At 48.5% G+C, this 26,985-nt stretch overlaps 1 protein-coding gene across 1 annotated transcript in view; it reads left to right on the top strand.

Annotated features, from left to right (window-relative positions):
* The window catches only part of CNTNAP4 (contactin associated protein family member 4), a 488,087-nt gene that overhangs the window by 277,147 nt on the left and 183,955 nt on the right, over window positions 1-26,985 (top strand). The window contains exon 4 of the mRNA XM_074994161.1: window positions 11,435-11,582. Within this exon, the coding sequence (XP_074850262.1) occupies window positions 11,435-11,582 (148 nt within the window). The remainder of the gene's footprint in view (window positions 1-11,434; window positions 11,583-26,985) is intronic.

Raw genomic sequence — 26,985 nt, forward strand, 5'->3', positions numbered from 1 at the left:
CCTTTTGAGGAGGGGGAAGACCATATTCAGACACAGGCTGGATAACCTAGTGAGGAGAGCTTTAAACTAGGTTCGACAGGGGCAGGGGAGCAAAGCCTGCAGGTAAGTGGAGAGCGTGGACACCTGGGAGATGAACTTGAAATGGGAGGGAGTATGGGCTACACTGGGAGAGTAAAAAGAGGGCCAGGGCAAAACTGGGAGGCAAGACCAAATCAATGTCTGAGATGCCTATATACAAATGCAAGAAGTATGGGAAATAAACAAGAAGAATTGGAAGTACTAATAAATGAATACAACTATGATATCGTTGGCATCACAGAAACTTGGTGGGATAATACTCATGATTGTAATGTTGGTATTGAAGGGTACAGCCTGCTTAGGAAGGACAGACAGGGAAAGAATGGAGGAGGTGTTGCCTTGTATATTAAAAATGTACACACTTGGACAGAGGTGGAGATGGACATAGGAGATGGACGGGTTGAAAGTCTCTGGGTTAGACTCAGAGGAGTGAAAAACAAGGATGAGGTCCTACTAGGCATCTACTACAGGCCTCCTAGCCAGGTGGAAGAGGTGGATGAGGCTTTCTTTAAACAGCTAACAAAATCATCCGAGGCCCAGAATTTGGTGGTGATGGGGGACTTCAACTATCCAGGTATATGTTGGGAAACTAATACAGCAGGGGACAGACTGTCCAATAAATTCTTGGATTGCATTGCAGACAACTTTTTGTTCCAAAAGGTTGAAAAAGCTACCGGGGAAAAGCTGTTCTAGATTTAATTATAACAAATAGGGAGGAAATTATTCAGAATTTGAAAGTGGAAGGATGCTTGGGTGAAAGTGATCATGAAATCACAGATTTCACAATTCTAAGGAAGGGTAGAAGGGAAAACAGTACAATAGAGATAATGGATTTCAGGAAGGCAGATTTTGGTAAACTCAGACAGCTGGTAGGTAAGGTCCCATGGGAAGCTAAACTGAGGGGAAAAACAGCTGAGGAGAGTTGGCAGTTTTTCAAAGGGACATTATTAAGGGCCCAAAAGCAAGCTATCCCGCTGCGTAGGAAAGATAGAAAACATGGCAAAAGACTGCCTTGGCTTAACCAGGAGATCTTGCATGATCTCAAACTAAAAAAGGAATTGTATAAGAAATGGAAACTAGGACAAATTACAAAGGATGAATATAGGCAAACAACACGAGCATGCAGGAGCAAGATTAGAAAGGCTAAGGCACAAAATGAGCTCAAGCTAGCTACAAGCATAAAGGGAAATAAGAAGGCTTTTTACAAATACATTGGTAACAAAAGGAAGACCAAGGAGAGGGTAGGGCCATTGGTCAGTGACGAGGGAGAAACAGTAACGGGGAATTTGGAAATGGCAGAGATGTTTAATGATTTCTTTGCTTCGGTCTTCACTGAGAAATCTGAAGGAATGCCTGACATAGAGAATGCTAGTGAAAAAGGGGTAGGTTTAGAAGTTGAAATACGAAAAGAACAAATTAAAATTTACTTAGAAAAATTAGATGTCTGCAAATCACCAGGGCCTGATGAAATGGCATCCTAGAATCCTCAAGGAGCTGATAGAAGAGGTATCTGAGCCTTTAGCAATCATTTTTGGAAAATCATGGGAGACGGGAGAGATTCCAGAAGACTGGAAAAGGGCAAATATAGTACCCATTTATAAAAAGCAGAACAAGAATAACCCGGGAAACTACAGGCCAGTCAGCTTAACTTCTATGCCAGGAAAGATAATGGAGCAGGTCATTAAAGAAATCATATGCAAGCAATTGGAAGGTGGTAAGGTGATAGGGAACAGCCAGCATGGTTTTGTTAAAAACAGATCATGTCAAACCAATCTAATAGCTTTCTTTGATAGAATAACGAGCCTTGTGGATAAGAGAGAAGCGGTGGATGTGGTATACCTAGACTTCAGTAAAGCATTTGACACGGACTCACATAATATACTTATCAATAAACTACTCAAATACAACTTAGATGGAGATACTATAAGGTGGGTGAACAACTGGCTGGATAACCGTACCCAGAGGTTAGTTATTAATGGTTTTCAATCCTGCTGGAAAAGTATAACTAGTGGGGTTCCGCAGGGGTCTGTTTTAGGACCGGTTCTGTTCCATATCTTCATTAACAATTTAGATATTGACATAGAAAGTACACTTATTAAGTTTGCAGATGATACCAAGCTGGGAGGGGTTGCAACTTCTTTGGAGGATAGGGTCGTAATTCAAAAGGATCTGGATAAACTAGAGAAATGGGCTGAGGTAAACAGGATGAAGTTTAGTAAGGACAAATGCAAAGTGCTCCACTTAGGAAGGAACAATCAGTGTCACACATACAGAATGGGAAAGGACTGCCTAGGAATGAGTACAGCAGAAAGGGATCTGGGGGTTATAGTAGACCACACGCTAAATATGAGTCAACAGTGTGATGCTGTTGCAAAAAAAGCAAACATGATTCTGGGATGCATTAACAGGTGTGTTGTGAACAAGACATGAGAAGTCATTCTCCCGCTCTACTCTGCGCTGGTTAGGCCTCAGCTGGAGTATTGTGTCCAGTTCGGGGCACCACAGTTCAGGAAGGATGTGGAGAAATTGGAGAGGGTCCAGAGGAGAGCAACGAGAATGATCAAAGGTCTGGAGAACATGACCTATGAAGAAAGGCTGAAAGAATTGGGCTTGTTTAGTTTGGAAAAGAGAAGATTGAGGGGGGACATGATAGCAGTTTTCAGGTATCTAAAAGGGTGTCATAAGGCAGAGGGAGGGAACTTGTTCTTCGTTGCCTCTGAGGATAGAACAAGAGGCAGTGGACTGAAATTGCAGCAGGGGAGGTTCAGGTTGGACATTAGGAAAAAGTTCCTAACTGTCAGGGTGATCAAACACTGGAACGAATTGCCAAGGGAGGTGGTAGAATCTCCATCACTGGAGATATTTAAGAAGAGGTTAGATAGATGGCTTTCAGGGATGGTCTAGAAAGTGCTTGGTCCTGCCATGAGGGCAGGGGGCTGGACTCGATGGCCTCTCGAGGTCCCTTCCAGTCCTACTCTTCTATGATTTTATGATTATAGGGGCTGTTTTGCAAACTTGGCTCAATCTAATTCTTCACTCGCCCCCCACCCCTCTACTCTCTGATTTGCTCACCTTGATAATTTTTTTTTCAGATTTGTCAACCTTCATTACTATTTTTGGTTCTCTATGCCTTAAATATTAAGTCTGTTCTGGTATGGCTGTGGTCTAAAGAAGTGGGTCTGTCCCACAAAAGCTCACCAATTAAATTATTTTGTTAGTCTTTAAAGTACTACTTTACTGCTTTTTTGTTTACATAATGGAATATATTGGCAGGGAATTCTGTTCAGGCCAAAAGTAGAAATGAGTTCAACACGCACACTCATGGAAAAATAATGTAAGTTTCTGGAGCACAATTGCATCAATGGAACTTTATGGACAAGATGATCAGGGACACAACCTGATAGACATGTTGACCCTGACAGTTCAACTGTCAGAAGCTGGAACTGAATGACAGAAGATGGATCATGCAAAATTACCCTGCTGTGTTCATTCCCTCTAAGGCATCTAGCCAGCACTGGCTATTGTAAGGGGTAGGATACAGAGCTAGAAGGACTTCAGTATGCCCCAGTATGGCCATTCTTATGGTCTCATATAATCAAACACATAAGTAAAGTTACTCTCTTGCTTAAATATTTGGTGGACTAGCTTGTAAAACGGAAATTCTATCACATCACTGAATCAAGAATGTTCTTGTCGAGTTGACCATGATGACTTCCTTAAAAAGTGATAGAAAATTTCAGACCATGCCTGTAGCACTTGTGAGCTGTGTCTACACGTGCACGCTACTTCGAAGTAGCGGCACTAACTTCGAAATAGCGCCCGTCGCGGCTACACGCGTTGGGCGCTATTTCGAAGTTAACTTCAACGTTAGGCGGCGAGACGTCGAAGTCACTAACCTCATGAGGGGATCGGAATAGCGCCCTACTTCGACGTTCAACGTCTAAGTAGGGACCGTGTAGACGATCCGCGTCCCGCAACGTTGAAATTGTTGGGTCCTCCATGGAGGCCATCAGCTCGGGGGTTGAGAGACGCTCTCTCCAGCCCCTCAGCTCACTGGTGGCCGCGTGGAGCGGCCCCTTAAAGCTCCCCTCCCGCTCCCTGCCTCTGCAGGAAGCTGAGGGAACGTGCAGGCTGCAGCCTGCACACGCGCCTAGCCTGCACCACCCTCAGCGACCCAGGCAGCTGCGATGGCTGCCCGGCAGCCCCCCCAGCGCCCCCAGGGGACCCCCCCCCCAAGGGGAGCCAGGGCAGCCAGCCCAGCCAGAGGGGCAGCCAGGCTGGCAAGCGGCAGCGGGGCCCCTCCTGGACGGAGGCCAAGCTGTGGGACCTGCTGGGGCTCTGGAGCGAGGAGGAGGTGCTCCAGGTAAGGGGGAGCAAGAGGCGGAACACGTCAGGAGTAAGGTCAAGGAACTGCGGCAGGGTTACTCCCGGGCCCAGGATGCGGCCAGCCGATCTGGGGCCGCCCCCGTCACTTGCCCCTTTTACAGGGAGCTCAGGGACATCCTGGGCTCCCGGCACACCTCCTCCCCTCCGGCCACCCTTGACACCTCGGATGATGAGCCCCAGCAGGCCCTGCAGCCAGAGTCTACCCCGGAGGCAAGCCCCGCACCCCGGGGCCCCCCCCCCAGAGGCCACCCCCGGGACATCGCGGCAGGAGGAGGAGGAGGAGGAGGAGGGGGGCTCCTCCTCTGCAGAATCCAGCCTGAAGATCCTCCTCCTGCCATCCCGGAGCAGCAGCAGGGCCTCCGCACCCCGGGGATCTCCGGACCGTGGGAGCGGACTGACAGGTAGGTACCCCTCTCTGGTGGACACCCCTGGGCTTGAGGGGCGGGGGTAAGAGATATGTGTCCAGGGCCCCCCACATGCTCACATGGCCATGGCCCCAAGGACACCAGGGCCATGGCCCTCACAGCACTGCATCCATCAGCCCCTGCCCCCCCCAACCCGCATGACAGTGCCATGCCCCATCCCCGGGCCAGGGGGGAGCAGAACCTCGAGGGGCTCCCGGGAGGAGGGGGTGGGACACCCCGCAGCAGCAGCATGTGATGGAGTGGGGGGAGTGCCAAAGGGAGACTCAGGCTACATATGAGCAACAAGAGCCAAATAGCTCCCAGGGGCAAAGGAGGATCCTGGCGCTACAGCTGGCAGGTGACACCTCTGCCCTGAACAAACAGGAGGGAGAAGCCGAGCTGGCTTGGAATTGGGGGGCGAGGGCGGGGGCCACAGGTAGAGCCTAGGGGAAGGGAGAGCTGGTAGGCAGCCAGCCTGAGGAGGGGGAAAGCTGCATCCCCGAGGGGCACCCCTTGGGGTCTTCTCCCCACGACGGGTTGGAAGGACTGTCTCTTCCGACAGCTGGTGCTGTCACTCCTGGGAGAAACTGGGCATCTGTGGCCTAAGAAACCTCTCCTGCTGTCAGACCCTGCAGGGTGAAGTGAGAGTCGCTCCCACCAGGGGACGGGGTGCAGGGCAGGGGGACCCCTGAACCCCATCCATCACAGCAGCATCTCCCGGGGATGGGGATGAGGAACCTGCAGCACAGGGCTGGGGGGACAAAGGCCACGGCTCAGGGCCCACACTAACGCCTGTCTCCATACTTCTTCCCCCCCTCCTCTCCTGTGTCCTGCACCTGCACCATCAGAAGGACCAGAAGAGAGCGCCAGCGAGGGGTCAGTCATCCCGGAGAGCCCTCCGGGACCATCGTTCCAGGGCAGCCCCTCAGCCGAGGACCTACCGGCCCCACCGCGGGCTAGACGGCGGAGCCCACGCCTACAACCGCCGACGGCGACTGACCCCCAGCTGCTGGCCATCCTCCGTCGGCAGCTGGAGGTCGCAGAGCAGCACCTGCAGCTGCAGGAGCGGGCGCTGGCCTGGTGCCAGGAGGCATGGGGGGCCTACATACAGACATTTAACCGCCTGGTGGACTACCTGGCCCCCCATGCCGCGCCGGCCAAACCATCGCCCGCCCTGCCTGCTCCTGCAGCCCCACCACCAGCTGCTCCGCCCGTCGCCGGCCCGTCCGCCGTCGCCCCGCCACCCACCGGTGAGGGCCGGAGCACCGAGGGACCCCTGGAGCCACCTGACACTCGCCGGCCCCCATACCTTCCGGTCCAGCCCGCTCCCACCCAGCCACGGACCAGGTTGCAAGCGCGGCGGGGCTCCCGGCTGGCCACGCCCAGTGCCGGGCTATATGGGCGACGGGCCAGGGACGTGGCCCCCCCCTTTGTATATATTTGGACCCTGTTTTTTTGGTCCCCCCGTTTGCCCCGTCCCCCCCATGTAAATAGTTCTCCCCTTTCTCCTCCCTGGTTTTCTTTTTATTATTTATGGCAGACAGTTGTTTCTTTGGATTGTTTTATTTTTGTACATATTGCTTTTCTTGAACGTTTGTACCTCGTTGTTTTCTGTTTGTGGTTCACATATATTTATTTACCTCAAAAAAAAAAATTTCGGAAAGAAAAAAAAAGTTTTGGAAAGGAAAAAAAAAATTTACGTTCAGCCACAAGTGCGTGCTGTCATTTGTCCAGCACAAGTGGGGCGGGGGGCGGTGGGGTGCTCCATGGTGGGGGTGTTGGGGCAGGAGTGTGGGGGAGGAAGGGGCGGGCAGTAGGGGGCCTGGCCAGAGTTCACCCCAAGGCCTGTTCGTCAAAGTGGGCCCGCAGGGCCTCCCGGACCCGGGTCCCCTCGGGGTCCACCTGCCAACTGGGGGCAGCAGGTGGTTGGAAGTGTGCCCTGGCGGCCTCTGCAGCCCAGCCCTGGAGAAAGGTCTCCCCCTTGCTCTCGACCAAATTGTGCAGGGCGCCGCAGGCACCCACAATCTGGGGGATGTTGTTGGGGCCCGCATCCAGGCGGGTCAGGAGACATCTCCAGCGTCCCTTCAGGTGGCCAAATGAGCGCTCCACCACCTGGCGCGCATGGTTCAGGCGCTCGTTGAAGCGCTCCTGGCTAGCGGAGAGATGGCCCGTGTAGGGGTGCATGAGCCACGGCCGGAGGGGGTATGCCGCATCTGCGATGACGCAGAAGGGCATGGTGGTGTCCCCCAGAGGGATCTCCCGCTGGGGGATGTAGGTCCCTGCCTCCAGCCGGCGGCAGAGGCCCGAGTTCCGGAAAACCCGGGCGTCGTGGGTGCTGCCAGGCCAGCCCACGTAAATGTCCTGGAAACGTCCCCGGCTGTCCACCAAGGCCTGGAGGACGACAGAATGGTAGCCCTTTCGATTGAGGTATCGTCCTACACTGTGATGCGGGGCACGGATGGGGATGTGAGTCCCATCCAGAGCCCCGAAGCAGTTGGGGGAGCCCAGGGTGGCAAAGGTGGCGATGGTGGCATCTGGGTCCCCCAGCCTCACAAGCCTGTGCAGGAGCATGGCGTTGATGGCACGCACAACCTGCAGAGAAAGCACATGGGACAGCCCCAATGAGGGGTGAGCAGGGTGTGTGTGGCCCTGCCCTGCCCTGCCCTGCCCTGCCCTGCTCTGGCCCCCCTGCCCTTGCCTCCCCCCGTGGGTTCGCTTACCTCCATGAAGACAACCCTGACGGTGGCCTTGCCGACACCAAACTGCTGGCCCACGGATCGGTAGCTGTCCGGAGTGGCCAGCTTCCAGACAGCGATGCCGATCCGTTTCTGCACTGTGAGGGCACGCCGCATGGCAGTGTCCTGGTGCCTGAGTGCGGGGGTGAGCCACTGGCACAGCTCCAGGAATGTCTGCCGGGTCATCCTGAAGTTCCTGAGCCAGTGGTCGTCGTCCCACTCCCCAAGCACCAGCCGCTCCTACCAGTCGGTGCTGGTGGGGTAGCTCCACAGCCGCCGGCGTGTGAGGCGGGGGGTGGAGCGGGGTGCTGCAGGGGTAGGGGTTGAGCCCTGCTGCCCTGGGGGCATCTCCTCCCCTGGGGCAAGGAGGTGCTCAGCTGCCTCCCACATGGCATGTGTCAGGGCAAGCCCTGCTTCTGCCGGGAGGGCTGGGTGGACCTCTAGCTGCTGCTGCTGCTGGGGGTCCATGACTGCAGCGCCCGGGGTCTGTGTGCCTATGGCTCCTCAGACCGCGTGCTGTGCAGGCTGAGTGTGTCTGGGAGGGGCCCTTTAAGGGAGCGGCTAGCTGTTGCCCCAGAAGTGCTAGTCCGCCCTGTGACCCTGTCTGCAGCTGTGCCTGGCATCCCTATTTCGATGTGTGCTACTTGGGCATGTAGACGTTCCCTCGCTGCGCCTATTTCGATGTTGGGCTGCGCAACGTTGAAGTTGAACATCGACGTTGCCGGCCCTGGAGGATGTGTAGACGCTATTCATCGAAATAGCCTATTTCGATGTCGCCACATCGAAATAGGCTACTTCGATGTAGGCTTCACGTGTAGACGTAGCCTTAGTCTGCTAAAGAAAAACAGGCTGAATGCAGAATTTAATTTCTGTTCTTTCTTCAACTTGCAAAGTGCTCGTCACAGGCTAGGATGATATCTTTAATCTTTTAAATATTTCACGTCAAGCAATAAAAAACCTGTAATTCTTGACTCAACTGATATACTTTGGAATTTGTTCCTTCCCTCTAAAAGCATTGTATAGCAGCTGGGAAAAAAACTTATTTTCAAACTGACTATTTAGAGTGGTTTAAAGAAGTATAACATTTCAGAGGGGTAGCCATGTTAGTCTTTAGTTTCACAAAATAAAATAAAATAAAATAAAAAAACCAAACAAACAAATAAATAAATAAATAAATAAGCCTCTTAGTCTTTAAGGCTATGTCTACATGTGCCCCAAACTTTGAAATGGCCATGCAAATGGCCATTTCGAAGTTTACTAATGAAGCGCTGAAATGCATATTCAGCGCTTCATTAGCATGCGGGCGGCAGCAGCTCTTCGAAATTGATGCGCCTTGCCGCCACGCGGCGCGTCCAGACGGGGCTCCTTTTCGAAAGGAAGCCACCTACTTCGAAGTCCCCTTATTCTCATGAGCTCATGGGAATAAGGGGACTTCGAAATAGGCGGGGCCCTTTCGAAAAGGAGCCCTGTCTGGACACGCCGCGCGGCTGCAAGGCGCGTCAATTTCGAAGCACTGCTGCCGCCCGCATGCTAATGAAGCGCTGAATATGCATTTCAGCGCTTCATTAGTAAACTTCGAAATGGCCATTTACATGGCCATTTCGAAGTTTGGGGCACGTGTAGACATGGCCTTTAAGGTGCAACAGAACTGGTTCTTTTTTTTCTAAAGAAGAATATGATTCAGTTTAAGAATATTTTTGTCAGAAACCTAACTTTAAATTAAGAGCACATAGCACAAGTATCTCCTGAATTCATGAACAAACTAAAACTAAAAATTAAGCATTTTACGTGCTTTATTTAAAACTTAACGGCTACGTCTACACGTGCCCCAAACTTCGAAATGGCCACGCAAATGGCCATTTCGAAGTTTACTAATGAAGCGCTGAAATGCATATTCAGCGCTTCATTAGCATGCGGGTGGCAGCGGCGCTTCGAAATTGCTGCGGATTGCCGCCGCGCGTCTCGTCCAGACGGGGCTCCTTTTTGAAAGGACCCCGCCTACTTCGAAGTCCCCTTATTCCCATGAGCTCAGAGGAATAAGGGGACTTTGAAGTAGGTGGGGTCCTTTCAAAAAGGAGCCCCGTCTGGACGCTCTGCGCGGCGGCAAGGAGCGTCAATTTCGAAGCGCTGCTGCCGCCCGCATGCTAATGAAGCGGTGAATATGTAATTCAACGCTTCATTAGTAAACTTCGAAATGGCCATTTGCATGGCCATTTCGAAGTTTGGGGCACGTGTAGACACGGCCAACATGTCATTTCTGCTAGGCGCATACTTTCCAGAAATGGTCTTGGAAAAAATTGAAATGTTAATGTAACACTTAATTTGCACATAGCACTTACATTTCGGGGGTATGGGTTCTGGTTCAGTCAACAAGCTAATTGGCACATTCAATAGCCAATACATCTGTTTGTGACTACAAATAGGATCCTAAGGGACAAGGATTTAGGAAGGGTCTCATTCTGAAAATAGTGGCAGTTCTCCATTTTTGTTTCAGAATGTTTCTCCCATCTCCTGCTGTGAGAGTGAAATTATAAAGCATGAAGCTGCAAATGGTGTAGATATTTAAAGTTGCTGACTCTCATTACTTATTACTGACTTAATAGGTTAGCTCTAATGAGCCTGTTCACTAGCAGTTTCTTCATACTCAGTGTTCTGAGCCAACAATTAATTTAAAATTCCACTAGGATGAGGGATGGAAAGTGGGAAGCTTTATCTTTATGTAGGGAGAGTCATGATGAATTACCTCCACTTCAAAATAAAGATGTGGTGACAAGTATAAACCAGAATGTTCTTTTTCTGAAATCTCCTTCTGCAGTCATAACAAATCCATGGCATACAGTGATAGCAAATGTCTCCTAGGCAATCAAAAAATCATGAAAAGGGAGGTGTACTGGTAATTCAGATTTAAGATGTTTGTGTGATCCTCACATGGCAACATATCCTAGTGACGATGCTCCAGTTAATCAATGTGTTTCAGGGCTAGTAATCTCTGTCTGAATAGTCAAACATAGACACTCAGCATTTAACTGTTTTGAGTATTTTTGCCATCAGATTATATAACACAAACCTCAGTAATGAGAAAATGAAACTAAGCATCCGCTGCCAAAACCAGACTTTTTATTTTATTTAAAAAAACTACTTTTGTAATATTTGTCATGGATATGTTTCATGTATTTTCCTTAATTAACTAAAATACTGCTTGTATGAAATAAATCATGAAATTATTATTGTCAATAAAGATTTTTTAAAAAACTCTCTTGTCCTTTTACCTATAAAATAAAATGCAAGCATAGATGTTTTTTCTAAAATTCATGATATAAAAAATTGTCTCCAATAGCTGGAAGCAAGCAGTCCAGTTCACAAGATGAGCTCTTTCCAGAAACAGTAATTCTTAGAATTTTTACTTCATACACAAGAGACATATACTATTAGATTTTAAATTCCTTTGATGTAGAGAAAAGTAGAAGATTAACCTATCAATGATATACAAATAGTTCTAGGTGGCATAGCACGCTAACAGATGAAGATGTTAAAATATAGAATTCTTAAGAGAATTTTTTTATACTCTAATTTCACCTACTTAAACTGTAAAAGATTGAAGGCATTCGGATTACCCCAATATGAGCTGTTGGATGTATAGATACATTACGTGAGTGAATTTGTTATGTGGGTATTTCCATGGAATTCAGTGGGGCAACCTCATGAGTAAATTTACTCATATCTGTAAGTGTTTATTAGGTAGAGCAGTAAAATGAAAAAAGTAAGTCAATAGTGCTTATGTTTAGTTTCATATGCAATTGTCAATCCTCGTATTTATTTATTTTGTTCTAGGCTTTTTCAGGGAACACAAATGCAGACAGTGTTGTATACAATAAGCTTCAACATTCCGTCAAAGCAAGATTTCTCCGTTTTGTCCCCTTGAGCTGGAATCCCAATGGTAGAATTGGAATGCGTATTGAGGTATACGGCTGCACTTACAGTGAGTATTGGCTGAATGATCTGAGTGAAATGACTAACAATCGCTGTTTTTTGTTTTCCTAATCTGTAAATGGAAGTAGATTTGTGAGCTTAATTATTTGAATATTACTGATTTTAATATTTTATGCAGGGATGTTCTCTTTCTCTGCATCATCTAGCAATGTTTTCCTTATTTTCCAACTGCTTACATCCTAAGCTCAGTAGTATCAAGGATATGGATGTAACTCAATAAAGCTATTTTACCACAACACCCCATTTCTGTTGGTACTTACTTTACGTATAAAAGTAGCTCTTTGTTCAGAAGGGAAAATATCCACTGCTTTGGACTCATAAGACCCCTGGAAGGTTATTGATTTTGGCTCCTCATTCTCTGACCTGAGAAAAATCCTCTTGGACTCCAGAGCCAAGATTTGCAATGTCCAAGCACGTGCCCAGCTGGCCACCGCTCTTACAGACCGTGGCCACCCAACCCACAGCATGGAGCAGGTGCAGATGAAGGTAAAGGAGCTGCACCAGGGGTACACCCAGGCCTGGGATGCTGCCAGGAGATCAGGGGAAGGATCTGCAACATACCTCCTACTTTGATGAGCTCCACTGCCTCCTTAGGGGTGAGGACAGCAGCCCCCCAGACAACAGCCGTGGACATGACTGAAGAGGCCCCATCCCCTGCTTCCAGAACCACAGGAAGAGGAGGAGCATCCAGGGACCCAGCCATAGCCAGAGGTGGACACAAGGTATGAAGCCACTGGGGGCATGCTTCATCATCCTGGACTCGGACCCCTCCAACTAGGCCATGTCTAGGGTGTCCCTAGACCACTTTGAGGGATCCGCCAGTAAGTACCCCACGTGTCACACACCCCAAGATGTGGGAGGCAGGTGCAGGTGGGGCATGCTGCAAGCCTCACCAGGCCAGCTTGAGTGGGACCTCACACCAAAGTCCCAGAACATGCAACCATGTGCAAGGCAGCATGTCTGACCCAGACCTAACAGGCAGGCCACAGGCACCAGCTTGCTTCCAGCCTCATGGGCGGTCGAAAAAGCCCCAGGCCTTGGGGAAGGGGGTCTGCCACCCCTGCCATGGCTGGAAGCATGCCAGCCACACAGGCAATGGCCAGACCCCAGACACGCCACCAAAGAGTTCAGCTCCTGGCACTCAAGCATGCCCGCAGGCAACAGTCAGCACACATCCTCATGGACAGCACTGCTAGCTGCATGCATGTGTGGGAGCCCTGGGAAGGGACAGGCTCTGCCAGCTCACCCATACAGGGATCCCTTTGTGGCTGGACATCCTCTTGGCTGCTTCTCCATCAAGCAGGGGAAGGGGGCCCAGAGGTGCTGGCAGCTGCTCATGGTGGGTGAGAGGAAGGACCTAAGGGGTTGTGTTGCAGGAATGACTCAGCATCTCTCCTCCTTGTCTTCCTTACAGCTGCACCATCAAAGTGTCAGGCCAACCCCACATACATGCCAGGGGCAGCCAGTCCCATCCGAGCACTGGAATGAGCCAGCCCGGAACCAGAACCATAACAAACTGGCACCCCACAGTCGTGGGGGTGGGACCACTGACAGAGAGCCTGTTTCCAGCCAGATGAGGCCCTCCTGTGTGCCCTCACTGCCATCCTTTGGAGGCTCACTGACCTCCTGGAGTGGTGGCTGTGGGATGACCAGAAGTGGTGGGAGTGGGAACAGGAGTGGTGGATGTGGGCTTGGGGCCAACTGATGGCCCACTGTGATGCAGACATGGCTGCCACCTCTGTTCCTCCTGCCACTGCTCCTCCCCGCTTCCCTGCATCCCCCATCTCCACTGCCCTCTCCCCAGGCATGCTACAGCTGCTGCAGTGGGCAATGGCCATGGCCAGCCCCCTGCTCCCCAGACTCCCTACCATGCCTACCCCCTCTTCTATGCCTGCGCTCCCGTCCTCCCAGACCCCTCCCCACATTCCTCCTGACAAGATGGACCCTGCCACATCCCCACTATCTGTGTATCTCCTTGTGTTTTTGGCCCCAACCCAACCCTGTTGGGGACCCCGAACCCATGGAAGGAGGGGTTCCCAAGGTTGACGCTGCTTAGGGTCCTGCTACCCCATGAGATTGTGGCCCCCCCACCTCCTCCTTGGACTAATACCCTCCACCCCCTGTCCCCCAGTCAAGTTTGGATTCTCTCAGTCCCTATTCCAAACTAACCCCACTTTGTGAATAGCTTTTGATGTCACCATTTATTTTTCAGATGTTTTTATGTGTTATAGTGAAAGGATTGCTGGTTCACCACCACAGCATCCCTCTTTATTGGAAACGGGTCAGGGAGAAGTGAGGGGTGAAGGAAGGGATCATTATAGAGATGGCATAGGTCTGTGGGCCCAAGACCGCCACTGGTTGTGTCCTGGGGAGGGTCATTGGGGGGCCAAGGGAGGAGCTCTCCCATAGGGCCTCCCGGATCTGCTCCCTGTCCCTGTGGGCTTGGCAGATTTGAGCCATGCCCGGTCATTCATAATTGCCACTAGTGTCGATTTCCTACCCCAGGAGCAAGGCCTTTCCCATGCCCTCCAGAAGGTTATGGAGGGCACAGCACTCCCCCACAACTTGGGAGACATTGTATTCCTGTGCATCCAGCAAGTCAGCAGGAACCTAAAATGTGCCTTGAGGCATCCAAAGGCGCACTCAACCTGGTTCCACACCTAGTTTAAGCAGGCATTGAACAGATCCTGGCTTGGGCCAGGTGGCTGGTGCATAGCCTCATGAGTCAGGGCATGAGAGGGTAGCCCATGTCCCCCACCATGCACAATGGTGTGGTCATGTTCCCGACTACCAGCTCCTAGAGGGGGACATAGGTGTCCACCTCCATTCTCTGACATAGACTGGAGTTGCAGAACACATGCTTGTCATGTGCTGGGCCCAACCCCCTAACATAAATGTCAAAGAACCATCTCCAGTGGTTGACCAGGACCTACAGAACAATGGAGTGATATCTCTTGCATTTGATGAATTGAGCCATGCTGTGTTATGGGCCATGGCTAGGGGTGTGGGTCCTGTGAATTGCCCTGAAGCAGTTGGGGAACCTCAGTGTGATGAAGCTGGCCACAACCATGTCCAAGTCTCCAAGACAGATCACCCTCCAGAGCAGGAGCATGTTGATGGACATCATGACCTGCAAGGGGATGACACCAAACGCACATGTCAAGAGGTGAGGAAGGAGGCTCCTGGGCCTAGGGGGCTCTCCTGACCCCTCCCGTCCCCTCTGCCCCAGGCACACACCCCCAGCAGCAGGCCACCTCTCTTACCCCCACCCCACTCCTTGCACCCCCAACCCCACTCCCTGAGTGTCCCCCTTGGGTGGGACACTCTCCCTCCCTGTGCGGGGACTGGAGCCCAAGAGTGCCTTACCTGCCTGATGACAGCCCCAAAGGTGGACTTCCCCCACACTGAACTGGTCCCCGACAGAGTGGTAGTTGTCCACAGTGGAGAGCTTCTATACTGTGATGGTGACCTGCTTCTCCAGCGGGTGTGGTGGGCTGCAAGTGGGTGTCCTCCCTGGTGAGGGCAGGGGCAACCCAGGTGCAGAGCTTCACAAGGTCTTCTTTCTTATTCTGAAATTCTGGTGCCACTGCTCGTAGTCCCACTGCCTTATGACCAGCAGGTCCCACCAGTCTGAACTGGTGCTGTGCCTCCAGACTCACCTGATCACCCCAGGGGAACAAGCATGGATGGGCCTCTGTGGCACCAAGGGCATGCTCCTCAATGGGATGTCAGGGGTATACCCCCCATAGGAGTTGGAGGAGGGCTGAGAAGAGGTTGAGCAGCAGCTCAGGCAACTGGGAGTGGGTCCAGTGCAAGTCTGGGGGCTGCTCTGGTTCCATGGCTATCTGAAAAGCACAGATTCTCACAGACAGCATGGGAGCCCTGCAGTACTTATGCTGTCCCTCATAGAGGTAGGTAAGCCTCAGCATGGGCAGGGAACTGGTGTCTGGGGGGTCCCTTTAAGGATATGCCTTGCCGGGGCCTTCAGAAGGGCTTGCCAGCCTTCCAACCCTGTCAGATGGGGTTCCAGGGCCCATTCTGTCTGTTCTGTTGGAAAAAGTAGCCAGGTAGCTTCACTGGGCTTTGTTGGCAGAGCGGATCAACAAAGTGATCTGCTTGTTGTATGGACGTGTTCTGTCAACAGAGTTTATGTCGGAAGATACCTTCTGACAGTGACTTCTGTCAAGACATCGCTGTATTCTAGCCCTAGTCTTTGATATCACTAAGGCTACGTCTACACGTGCCCCAGACTTCGAAATGGCCATGCAAATGGCCATTTCGAAGTTTACTAATGAAGCGCTGAAATGCATATTCAGTGCTTCATTAGCATGCGGGCGGCAGCCGTGCTTCGAAATTGACGCGCCTTGCCGCCACACAGCGCGTCCAGACGGGGCTCCTTTTCGAAAGTGCCCCGCCTACTTCGAAGTCCCCTTATTCCCATGAGCTCATGGGAATAAGGGGACTTCGAAGAAGATGGCGTCCTTTCGAAAAGGAGCCCCGTCTGGACGCGCCACACGGCAGCAAGGCACGTCAATTTCGAAGTGCCGCTGCCGCCCGCATGCTAATGAAGCGCTGAATATGCATTTCAGTGCTTCATTAGTAAACCTCGAAATGGCCATTTGCATAGCCATTTCGAAGTTTGGGGCACGTGTAGACATGGCCTAACAGACCGAGAATGTCAGAATGACTATTATTTGCTGAGCATAACCCAGGTTTCAAAATAACAACATGGAAATGCCTATGAAGGAATGGTAGGAATAAACTAAACTCAAAATCTCTGTTTTTGTTGTTCTTGTTGTTGTTGTTTTTAATCAGAATATGAATGTATGGTGCACAAAGCATGCTTCTTAGGCTGATTGCTAAGACCTTTGCTTGGGAGGACACAGATGCCTTTAGAGAAGATGTGTATTATCAGTGTTCTCTCATGTAGCAAATGTAGTAATGGAAACACTGAAAGGATGCAGCAGGAAACTTCAATCATCAGTGTTGTGGTTTGTCAACAATTTTCTTTTAATATGACTAGTGAATTGAGATTCAGTTTGTTATATATTATTGCCTTTTCACAGCATTTAATAGGTGAGAGCCATTTTGTTGAATTTATCCTTCCCATGCATTTAGATGCTGTGGTGATGGATGTTATAAACCTAAAGAGAACAAAAAATGATGGTTTTCTTACTACAATATTTATTTTGAGGTTCAAAAGAAGTATTTAGTATAGCTTTAGGAACTTCATTAAGGAATTTAGTTTACATTTTACTAACTATATGAGGTTACTATATGATTTATGCAAGAAATAGTTCATAATTGCAGGGATTTCCAATAAGCATCCTCTCAGCATGTATTTCCTCTCTACTTTTCCATAGATTTTCTTTCATTCTATTTTTCTTACTTTTTAGTGAGGACTTCCTTATTATCCAGTTGTGCCCATGAGGCCGAAAAGAGTATAGAAGATGGTGTTAGCAAAACTCCAAAGAAGTTTGCAATTCTAAAAAAAAATTAATAATAATAATGATTATGAGCAATAAGAAATGAATTCCAAAAATAAAGGACAAAATAATTGAGTACAAATTAATTTTCAAATTGCCTAAAAGGGACATGTATGGAATGTATGGAATGTAAAACTGGAGCGATACCATGACTCAGACCTTTAAAAATCACAGGCAACATCAAAGCAGTGTTTAGCCAGAGCTTTGCCTAGCATTTAGGAGGGAAATGATAAATAGTGATGATAACATAATTGCAATATAACTTCAGGGAAATAACTGTGATGAGCTACTTAAATTAGTCAACTACCAAGAAAGATAAATGACAGAGGAAAATTACCACAAAAATCTACTCCAAAGTCAAGATCTTCAAATTTCCCTACAAGAACTAATACATAGCTCATTTAAAAATTATTAATAAAAAGTCCACAAGATCACCAAGAGCAGTCTGCAATTGTGGACAGTTAGCACAACAGCAGTAACAAAAAGACACAACACTTACTGATGCCAAAACTGCCAAAAGAATCTTTCTTTAAAAACTCCTGAAATATCTTTTGTCTCCAACAACAATACGGAGAAGTAATCGTGAAGCTTGGCTGAACCATCCCACTCAAGCTGGCAATGAATATAAAGGGCCAACAATCTGGACATAGTTATTTTTTTTTGTCATTGTGGAGGAGGCATGATAAATAGTGATTGATGAGACTTGTACCCTGTGAAGAGGATGCTTGTTCTGACCAGGTGGTTACAGTAGCATGATGTCAAAGAGACCAAAGGGCAGAGATTCAATCTAGGAAGGGAACTCAAATTACTAAAATGTCCGTCATCCTCCATGTCGATCGAGGAGGGAGGTAACTTAGATCCTGAGTTACACCATAATCAGGCAAATTCACTATCTAATGGTGAATTAATGCAAAGTGAAATGGAGCCCTCAATTTCAGGGAGCTCACGCAGGTCAAAGGAGCAAAGGTCCCAGTACGTCCCATAAAAAAAAGCAAAGCTCATGATATTCATTCTAATTACAGGGCTGTCACATTGGCTAAACTGCTTACAGAGACCTCAGCCCTCATTACATACTGCTCAGGGTTCCAAAGAGCTCATTATCCCATAAGCCATGGCCACGTGACTTGTGGCATCATTACAGGACAAACCCTTTCATTAGGCAGCCACAAGAGCATAATAGCAAGAGGCCAAAATGGCCAACTTGAACTCTCATTAAAGGGAGGTCAGAGGGCTCAAAGACTTATCTCTGCATAAACAAGGGGACAGTGATTACCCAAATGAGAAAGTATTATTTTAAGAGACAAAAAAGAGACCTGACCCCTACTTACAGGGTGGTCACAATACCAAAATCACTGGTAGTCCTTATGCCTTGTAAATGAAAGGGATTTGATCTGCACCTCAAGTACAGGGCAATCCATACAGATTAGCTGTCTACAGGAGACAAATGCCAAAGGTCTATAGTCAGACACCTTACCCTGAATTACAAGGAAATAAGACTTTAAATGGGGAGAACCCTTCCCTTAAGAAACTGCTCTGAGGACTGAACTCCCATAGATTTCTATCTATGATGAGTGGAAGGATAAATAATTCAGTTCAAGTGTAAGGGTATTTTTTGTGGATTTTGATTATAAGCAAAATGGTTTTTATTTAGCAAAATAGTAGGATTTATGTGGTTATAGATAAGAACAAATAGATCTAAGTGAGTTACTAAATCAAATAAAAGAGAAAATGCATAGCTAGTTTTATTCCCCTAAAAAAAAGTTCTTACCCCAAACAGCTGCCTTTATAACAGTTGAAATCTTCAGGCTAGGAATGATCTTACCCTGACCTGCATACCCAGTAAAGTTCTGTATGTTTCTTAAGGTGTGTCAGGCAATTTTCAAGGCAGGTTCAAGACCAAAGATGTACCAGGCTGAAAACAAATGATGGAGGACCCCTAGGGTCTTTTTTACACCTTTCCCCTGCAGAGGAGGAAAAGAGTATACTCCAGGATGGAGGCTGTCACATGAGCAGGTCACCTGTCCAAGTCCTTTTTTAAGCAGTCATCCTTGTCTTTCTGCTGGATTGCATGTTTACAGTCAAGTTATGCAAATGTGGATTGCCACCCACTAAAGCTGTGGTGTCCAATGCACTTTCCATTCACCACATATGGCAAACTGGGCACAGTGGTGTGGCAAAATGCAGCTTCTTAGTGCCTCCACCTGCTCTGTTCATGTGCCCCACCACTTGGTGGGACAAGCACATGGCAGCAGTGGCTCCTCCTGCCAAGGGCTACTGTGGCCCCAACAGCTGCAGCCAGTGGCTGGTAACGTGGATCTAGGCACAGCCCCAGTTATGGCTGCAGACATGGCCTGGTGCAGCTCACACAGCTCCAGCTGCGGTGGCAGCTCTGGTGTGTTGCTGGCAGTTTGTGTGGGGCGGGAGCAGGGGGTGACTGACTGGGGCAGGAAGCTGTGGCGATCCTTACGTTTCTGTTGAAAACAACTGCACTAAAGGTTTCTTGGTTAAGAACTGCCATCCCCTCAGAAGCTGTGTTCTCCAGCGCTGTAACTAGGATGGGGCAACTGAGGCACTCACCTCAGGTGCCACACCTCAGGGGGAGCAGTTAGCCAGCTGGGCAGCTCCATCTGAGCTGCATTTGGCTCTTTAAGAACCATTTGCAGCTTGTTGTGCTGCTGCTGCTGCTGCTGCTGCTGCAGGGACAAAGGCAGATGCAGCTGTGGCTGGGTGGGAGGGGAAGCACAGAGTTTGAGCAGGGACTGCTGCCTGTGTCCCTGCAGCAGTGGTGGACAGCTGAACAAGGTGCAGATGGTTCCTAAAGAGTCCCATGCAGTTTGGATGGAGCAGCCCAGCCAGCTAACTGCATCTCCTGAGCTGACCCTGGCCCAGCTACAGTTGCTGTGGGCACTCACGGTGCCATCCCCACAGGCCAGGAACTCACCAGCTGCGTTTGGGGGCTGTTGAGTGAGTAGGTCTTGGGGGAGGACCTGAATTTGTACAGGTGTCAGGGGCTGCCAGGTGAGTGGTGCTTGGGGGGAAGCTGCTCCCATCACTGCCACCACACGCTTGTCCTACCAAGTGGTGGGGCACATGTGCAGAGTGGGCAGAGGATGCTCCACATGTGCAGTTCTAAGGAGCTGTATTTCACCAGACCTAGATATCCAGTTCACCACATGTGGCAAACGGAAAGCATGTTGTACACAGCAGCAGTAGCTACTATTTTTAGAGGCTATTTATTGCTAAGTTAGAGTCATACTTTTCCCAAATTCTATCACATGAATTCTGTTGAATTCAATGTAGTTCCTCTACATTTACACCAGTGTATTTAAGAGAAGGATTTGGTCCATCCTCATTAAACATTACCAAAACATGTAGGTAATAAAAATAGCATGTCACCATTTGTCATTTTGGATATCACTCTAATGTTTCTTGGACAAAGCACTGTGACCTCTTCATTTTTGGTCGGTACTATTAAATAATAACTGAGTTATAGAATGTTGTTTTTGTCTTGACACATTTGAAACATTTATAAAATTCACAGATGGACTGGATTAATATTGAAGAACCATAGCTGCGTCTACACGTGCACGCTACTTCGAAGTAGCGGCACTAACTTCGAAATAGCGCCCGTCACGTCTACACGCGTCAGGCGCTATTTCGAAGTTGAAATCGACGTTAGGCGGCGAGACGTCGAAGTCGCTAACCCCATGAGGGGATGGGAATAGCGCCCTACTTCGACGTTCAACATCGAAGTAGGGACGTGTAGACGATCCGCGTCCCGCAACATCGAAATAGCGGGGTCCTCCATGGCGGCCATCAGCTGGGGGGTTGAGAGATACTCTCTCTCCAGCCCTTGCGGGGCTCTGTGGTCACCGTGGGCAGCAGCCCTTAGCCCAGGGCTTCTGGCTGCTGCTGCTGCAGCTGGGGGTCCGTGCTGCGTATACAGGGTCTGCAACTAGTTGTTGGCTCTGTGTATCTTGCACTGTTTAATGAAAGTGTGTCTGGGAGGGGCCCTTTAAGGGAGCGACTTGCTGTTGAGTCCGCCCCGTGACCCTGTCTGCAGCTGTGCCTGGCTCCCTTATTTCGATGTGTGCTACTTTGGCGTGTAGACGTTCCCTCGCTGTGCCTATTTCGATGTTGGGCTGAGCAACGTCGAAGTTGAACATCGACGTTGCCAGCCCTGGAGGACGTGTAGACGTTATTCATCGAAATAGACTATTTCGATGTCGCAACATCGAAATAAGCTATTTCGAAGTTGGATGCACGTGTAGACGTAGCCCATATGGGACATCCTCATCCTGCTATAAATCAGTGTAGTTCCAGTTACGTCTCTCTACATTCAACTCTCACTGACAGGATGTTTACCTCCTATAGCAATTGTGATGTATGCAGTGAATGACCAGAGTAGGGTACTATGGGTATTTTATATACAGATATGCAGACAAGATCTTTACTTTGAAGGGATACGCCCTTTATAGAAACCACAGCCTGTTTAGTTCTTGAATTCAGTAGCATGGACATTTATGTTACTTTTCAAGCAAAATCCCATAATTTACTTTCACTTACTTAAAGAGAGAATGCCAAAGAATATTAGTAATGAAAGTCTACTGACTTACCACATTTCTATGGCTATGTGTTGGGAAGTCAGAGAAGTAGTTGCTTTAGTACTGTGTTTCACCTTTCTTTTCCATGCAGTATAATTTTGTTCCAAGTACATAACATCAAAAGCCACCTATTGCATTCACTTTGGCATGTAGGTTTAGTTTTGCTTGAAAATCTTTCTGTGGACCAAATGATCCCCATTTGTACAATTCCTACACTGGGACTATATCTAGACTGCAGGCTTATGTCGACAAAACTTCTCTTGACACAAATTTTGTCGACAGAGAATGTGTCCAGACTGCAGATCTGTCGGCAGAGATCTGCCAGTTGAGAGAACTTTGTCGTCATCCCTGTATACCTTGTTCCACAAGGAAGAAGGGATGTCTTGAGAGAGGGTGTGTTTCTGACATTTGGCCCTGTGTGGATGGGCCAAATATCAGAAAAGCCCCTCCCATCCCAACTGTCAGCAGAAGATGCAAATGCATATGCAATTTGTTTATCTTTTGCCAACAGTTCTCGGCAATCTAGACATGGCCTGGGTTTCAGAGACCCTTAGGTACATTTTCTCTTTAATATATGCCACAGCAATGCTTTTTGAGGAGAAATATATACTGCATCATGGCTAACACTAATTCTAAATTGCCTGATGTCTGCCAAGTGCCAGCTTCCAAGTACTGATACCTAATATCTTCCATCTCTCATGCTCTGGTGCCTTCCGATTACTGACTGAAGTAAATGATTCTCAGACAAGATATCCATATAAATAAGAAGACAACTGTAAAATTTGCTGCAGAGCATATTCAAAAGGGTAAGCTCTTTAGGATAGGGCCCGTCATTTTCTTTATAGTATAAGGGGCTTTGATCTGCTTGGCCTCTAACACACTGCTGCAGTACAAACAGGTATGATAATTTAAGAAAGTATAAATTATTAATACTCAAAGAGTCTCTCCACAGTATTGTCCTCCATGCTCTTTTTTTATGATTATTTGTTATTCTGTTGCATCTGTCAAGATCCTCCATTTATTTCTCCTTGGCCATTTCTACAAAGGCCACATTCTCTGAAAGTGGCATGGTAATACATGTCCCGAAATACGCTAATGAGGCACGGAGGCAAATTCCCCGCGCCTCATTAACATATGGTCATGTGATTTGGAGTCCAGAAGACCATTCTTCCAGACTCCAAAACACCGTTTGGAAGCGCAGCCCCTGGGCATCTTTTGGAAGGAAGTCCTTCTTCCAGAGGCCTCTCCTTCCCAAAAATTTTTGGGAAGAAGGGGCGTCCAGAAGGATTTCCTTCCCGAAGTTCACCTGGGGCCTCACTTCTACATGGCGTTTTGGAGTCTGGAAGAATGGTCTTCTGGACTCCGAATCACATGACCGTATGCTAATGAGGCATGGGGAATTTGCATCCCCACCTCATTAGCATATTTTGGGCTATGTATTACCATGCCACTTTCAGAGAAAGTGGTCTGTGTAGAAACAGCCCTTATGTGTAACTGGCTTTTTTCCCCTTATTGGAAGAATCAAAAACCATATTTGCCATTTGCAGATGAACTACTTCTCTAGATCTGCTCGAAATGCTCCTCCTAATGCACCCTCGTATTCTGTTAGCCTTCTTGGCTACAAGGGCACACTGTTTACTCATATCCAGCCTTTCATCTACCATAACCCCTAGGTCCCTTTCCATCGTACTGCTGCTGTTCCAGCCTGTAACAATGCTTGGGATTCTTCCACCCCAGGTGCAGAGGACTCTACATTTCTCCTTATTGAACGACATCAGATTTCTTTTGGCCCAGTCCTCCGATTTATCCAGGTCCCTCTGGATTCTCTCTCTACCCTCCAATGAATCTACCTCTCCCCCTAGTTTTGTGTCATCTGCAAACTTGCTGAGGGTGCAATCCAGTCCCTCATCCAGGTCATTAATAAAGATGTTGAATAACACCGGCCCCAGAACCAAGCCTTGCAGCACTCCGCTTGAAATAGACCGCCATCCAGATATTGTGCCATTGACCACTACCTGTTGGGCCCGACCATCAAGCCAGCTTTCCATCCATCTTATAGTCCAAGGATCCAATCCATATTTCCTTAACTTATGGACAAGAATGTTGTGGGAGACCATATCAAAAGCCTTGCTGAAGTCAAGGTATATCACATCCACTGACTTCCCCATGTCCACACAACTTGTTACCTTGTCATAGAAGCTAATCAGATGGGTCAGGCAGGACTTGCCCCTGGTGAATCCATGTTGGCTACTTTTGATCACTTTCCCCTATTCCAAGTGCTCCAAAATGGATTTCTTGAGGATTCCCTCCATTATTTTCCCAGGGGTTGAGGTAAGGCTTACGGGTCTATAGTTCCCTGGATTGTCCCTCTTTCCTTTTTTAAAGATGGGCACTATGTTTGCCTTCTTCCAGTCATCCGGTATCTCCCCTGATCTCCAAGAGTCTTCAAGGATAATGGCCAAAGGTTCAGCAATGACCTCTGCCAATTCCCTCAGTACCCTGGGGTGCATTAAATCCAGACCCATGGACTTGTGCACATCTAGTTTTTCTAGATAGCTCAGAACTTGTTCCTTCCCCACAGATGGCTGCCCTCCACCTTCCCATACTGCATTGTCTAGGACTGTCATGTGGAAGTTGACTTTGTTCATGAAGACTGAGGCAAAAAAAGCATTGTGTCCTTCATCTTTTCCTGCATCATCTGTCACTAGGTTACCTCCTTCATGCAGTAATGACCCCACATGTTCTCTGATAACCTGTTTATTGTTTATTGTTTATTGCCAGTAGAAACCCTTCTTGTTACTCTTCACATCCCCTGCCAGCTGCAGTTCCAATTGTGCTTTCACTTTCCTGATTATTGCCCAGCATTCTCCAGCCATATGTTTATACTCCTACTTAGTCAATTGTCCACACTTCCATTTCTTGTATGCATCCTTTTTGAATTTAAGCTGACTAAGGATTTCCCTGCTAAACCAAGCTGGTTGCCTACCATGTTTGCATTTCTTACTATGCAGTGGGATTGTTTGTTCCTGTGCCTTCAGTAAGACTTCTTTAAATTACTTCCAGTTCTCTTCAACTCTTTTCCCCTTCATCTTCATTTCCCAAGGGATCCTACTGACCCATTCTCTCAGGGAGTCAAAGTCTGCTCTTCTGATATCTAGGGTCCGTATGTAGTAGTAACTTTCTTACTTTTGTCTGGATCATGAAATCTATGATTTCATGGTCGCTACAGCCCAGGTTCCCTCCCACTTCTATTTCTTCTATTAGTTCTTCCCTGTTTGTGAGCAGCAGGTCAAGATGTGCACAACCCCTGGTTGGTTCCTTCAGCACTTGTATCAAGAAGTTATCCCCAACATTCTCCAAAAGCTTCCTGGATTGTCTGTGTGCTGGTTTATTGGTCTTCCAACAAATGTCCGGATGATTAAAGTCTCCCATGAGAACCAGGGCCTGTGATTTGGAAGCTTCACTTAGCTGCCTGAAGAAAGCCTCATCTATCTCATCTTCCTGATCTGGCGGTCTGTAACAGACACCAACTACAACATCACCTCTGTTACTTCCAACTCTAAGATTAACCCAAAGACACTCAACTGGATTTTCTCCTTCCTCATACTGGAGCTCTGAGCAATCATACTGCTCCCTCACATAGAGTGCAACTCCTTCTTTTCTCCCCATCTGTCCTTCCTATACAATTGATAACCTTCCATGACAGTGTTCCAGTTATGTGAATCGTCCCACCAAGTCTCCGTTATTCCAACCACCTCATACTTAATTGACTCTGCCAGGGCCTCTAATTCTTCTCGTTTGTTCCCTAGGCTTCTGGCATCTTAGAGAATAGGCCGATTGCTCATCACCTAATAAATTATTTTGTTAGTCCTTAAAGTGCTATTGGACTGCTTTTTTGTTTTGATAGTATATAGATTAACAGGGCTCTCTCTGTTACTGTGCAGTGGACAGAGTTTGATATTTGTTTCTGTGGACTGTTCATTGAACAGCTGCCAAAAATGATCACAGCTGCAAAACTCAAACCTGTTGCAACTAATATTTTGACCAACTGTATCTAAAACTTCTCTACTTTTTAGCTGAGAACCATTGAAAAATTTGATTCTGTGGTATTCAGGGAGCTGCAGCATTATGTGATTTATGACCTCTCCTGTCTTTTGGGTCCTGCATATCTTTCAAAGGGATAGCTGAGTTTTGGGCTGGTGGAGTTCCCCAAGAGGGCAAGAAGCCTTGTCCCTGCTTGAACCCCCACTGCCCCTGCAGGGCTTCTCACTCCCAACCTGCAGCTGAGGCAGCCATACTGGGGTCGGGGGCACTGGTCTGAGTACAGAGCTCTCACCTGCTCTGCAATGCAGTGGGAGCAGATGGACTGGGTGGGGTGTGTGTACGGGGGGCTGGTAATTAGGGAAAGGCTCCTGCAGCCAGTAAAACAGGAGTGGGGGACACAGGGGTCAGGGGGTAAACACATGGACCAGGACCCCCTCCCCAGCACCTGCCATGTGCAGAGCATCTCTACTGTCCCCCCACATGGTGTTTGAAAGTGCAGGGGGCTGGCTGCAGCAGTGCCCCGGAGAAGGCTGTAGAGGACATGTCTCTGGGAGCCACATCCTGCCCAGTAGAGCAGCCTGGGCCCAGCTGACATCTGGTGCAGGCCTCAAGGCTGGTTCTGAAGCCAGCCTGGGGGCCTAGCAAGCAGGGTAGAGTGGGGCGAGATACCCTGCCCCACCCCGTGCGGCTGGTCCTGCTCAAGTGAGTTTAGGCCTTGGCCCTTATGCAGGCCCAGCCTGGCACACAACAGGGACCGTGCAAGTCATGGCACTGGATCCTGGTGCCTGCTCAGTCTCCTTGAAGCAGGGAGGGCTCCCTGGGCTTCCATCTGCTCCGGGTATCTAGGGTATCTGCAAAGGGCACTGGTCATACTCATCTGTTCCCAGGCTGGCTGTGTGCCCTGCCCCTTCAGCACTAGAGCACACCATGGCACCCCATGAGCCACAGCACCTCACCCCTGTATACAAATGCAGGAAGTATGGGTAATAAGCAGAAAGAACTTGAAATCCTAATAAATAAGCACAACTATGATATAATTGGTGTCACAGAGAGTTGGTGGGATAATACACATAATTGGAATGTTGACATAAAAGGGTACAATTTACTCAGGAAGGATAGGCAGGTGAACAGGGAGGAGGTGTTGCCTGAACTAAGGTGGAGATAGATGCAGGAGACAAAGATGTTGAGAGTCTCTGGGTTTGGTTAAAAGGGGTAAAAAACAAAGGTGATGTCATATTAGTGATCTACTACAGACCAC

The sequence above is a fragment of the Carettochelys insculpta genome, chromosome 5 (assembly GCF_033958435.1).
Source record: "Carettochelys insculpta isolate YL-2023 chromosome 5, ASM3395843v1, whole genome shotgun sequence".
Lineage (NCBI taxonomy): Eukaryota > Metazoa > Chordata > Testudines > Carettochelyidae > Carettochelys > Carettochelys insculpta.